Source organism: Penaeus monodon, chromosome 32 (genome assembly GCF_015228065.2).
Source record: "Penaeus monodon isolate SGIC_2016 chromosome 32, NSTDA_Pmon_1, whole genome shotgun sequence".
Classification (NCBI taxonomy): Eukaryota; Metazoa; Arthropoda; class Malacostraca; order Decapoda; family Penaeidae; genus Penaeus; species Penaeus monodon.
Genome location: NC_051417.1, coordinates 17849286 through 17850062, shown reverse-complemented (window position 1 = coordinate 17850062; position 777 = coordinate 17849286). Strand labels below are relative to the sequence as shown.

At 43.5% G+C, this 777-nt stretch overlaps 1 protein-coding gene across 1 annotated transcript in view; it reads right to left on the bottom strand.

Annotated features, from left to right (window-relative positions):
• The window catches only part of LOC119593684, a gene marked incomplete at its 3' end in the record, with an annotated part of 6178 nt that extends 5432 nt beyond the window's left edge, over nt 1–746 (bottom strand). Inside the window, 1 exon segment of the mRNA XM_037942641.1 lies at nt 1–746. Within this exon segment, the coding sequence (XP_037798569.1) occupies nt 1–376 (376 nt within the window).
• Nucleotides 747–777: the final 31 nt, after the last annotated feature.

Sequence of the window (777 nt, the reverse complement as noted above, 5' to 3'; positions counted from 1 at the left end):
AGACGCTCTCTGGTACTTGAATACACTTGCCACTCTGCGCAGGCTGCACGTGATCCACATTAGCATACACATCGTTACTTTCTCCACCCATCTTGTCTTTTTCCACTAGTGTTTTAAAGTTGGTTCTGAAGTTGAAATCGAACGAAAAATCATCGATGTGTTCTTGATCTAGTCCGCAGATATCTTCACTCAATATACTCCATGTCTCACAAGGTGCAATGGGATCCAGCTGATGAAAGGACGGCAATGTGTCTTGGTCCAAATCTACGTCGAGCTCCAGCGCCGGCGAGTTATTTTGGAGGTCTGTCAGAAAACTGAGTAGCTCGTCAGTGATATCGTCCGTTAGTGGGTCTTCGAGGCTTGTTATTTGCGCCATTTTTGCACTTAATCGCAAAACTCTACTAATTTTACGCAAGGAAGGACAGGCCACTAGAACAACAAGGGATGGTCGGGCCCGTGCTCTTCAGTATGTGGCAGAACGTTTGCTTCGGCACGAGAGAGAACGTATCTGAACTTGAATTGAACGTTGCAGTTTTGTAATACTTGTAAAAACAAAACCTGCAGAGGACTTTCCTAGATAAAGAATAATATTACTGTATATTTTCTCACTTTTTCTTCAAGTAGAACGATTATTCATGTGCAGTGTCCTTGGTATGTTCACGTTTGGTTCATGTTTTTGCTCTGCTGCCAGACGTACGACGCCATACAAGATATTTCGCACTTTGCTTACACGTGTTTGCTTGCACTGCTCATACATAGTCAGCGATACACATAGTC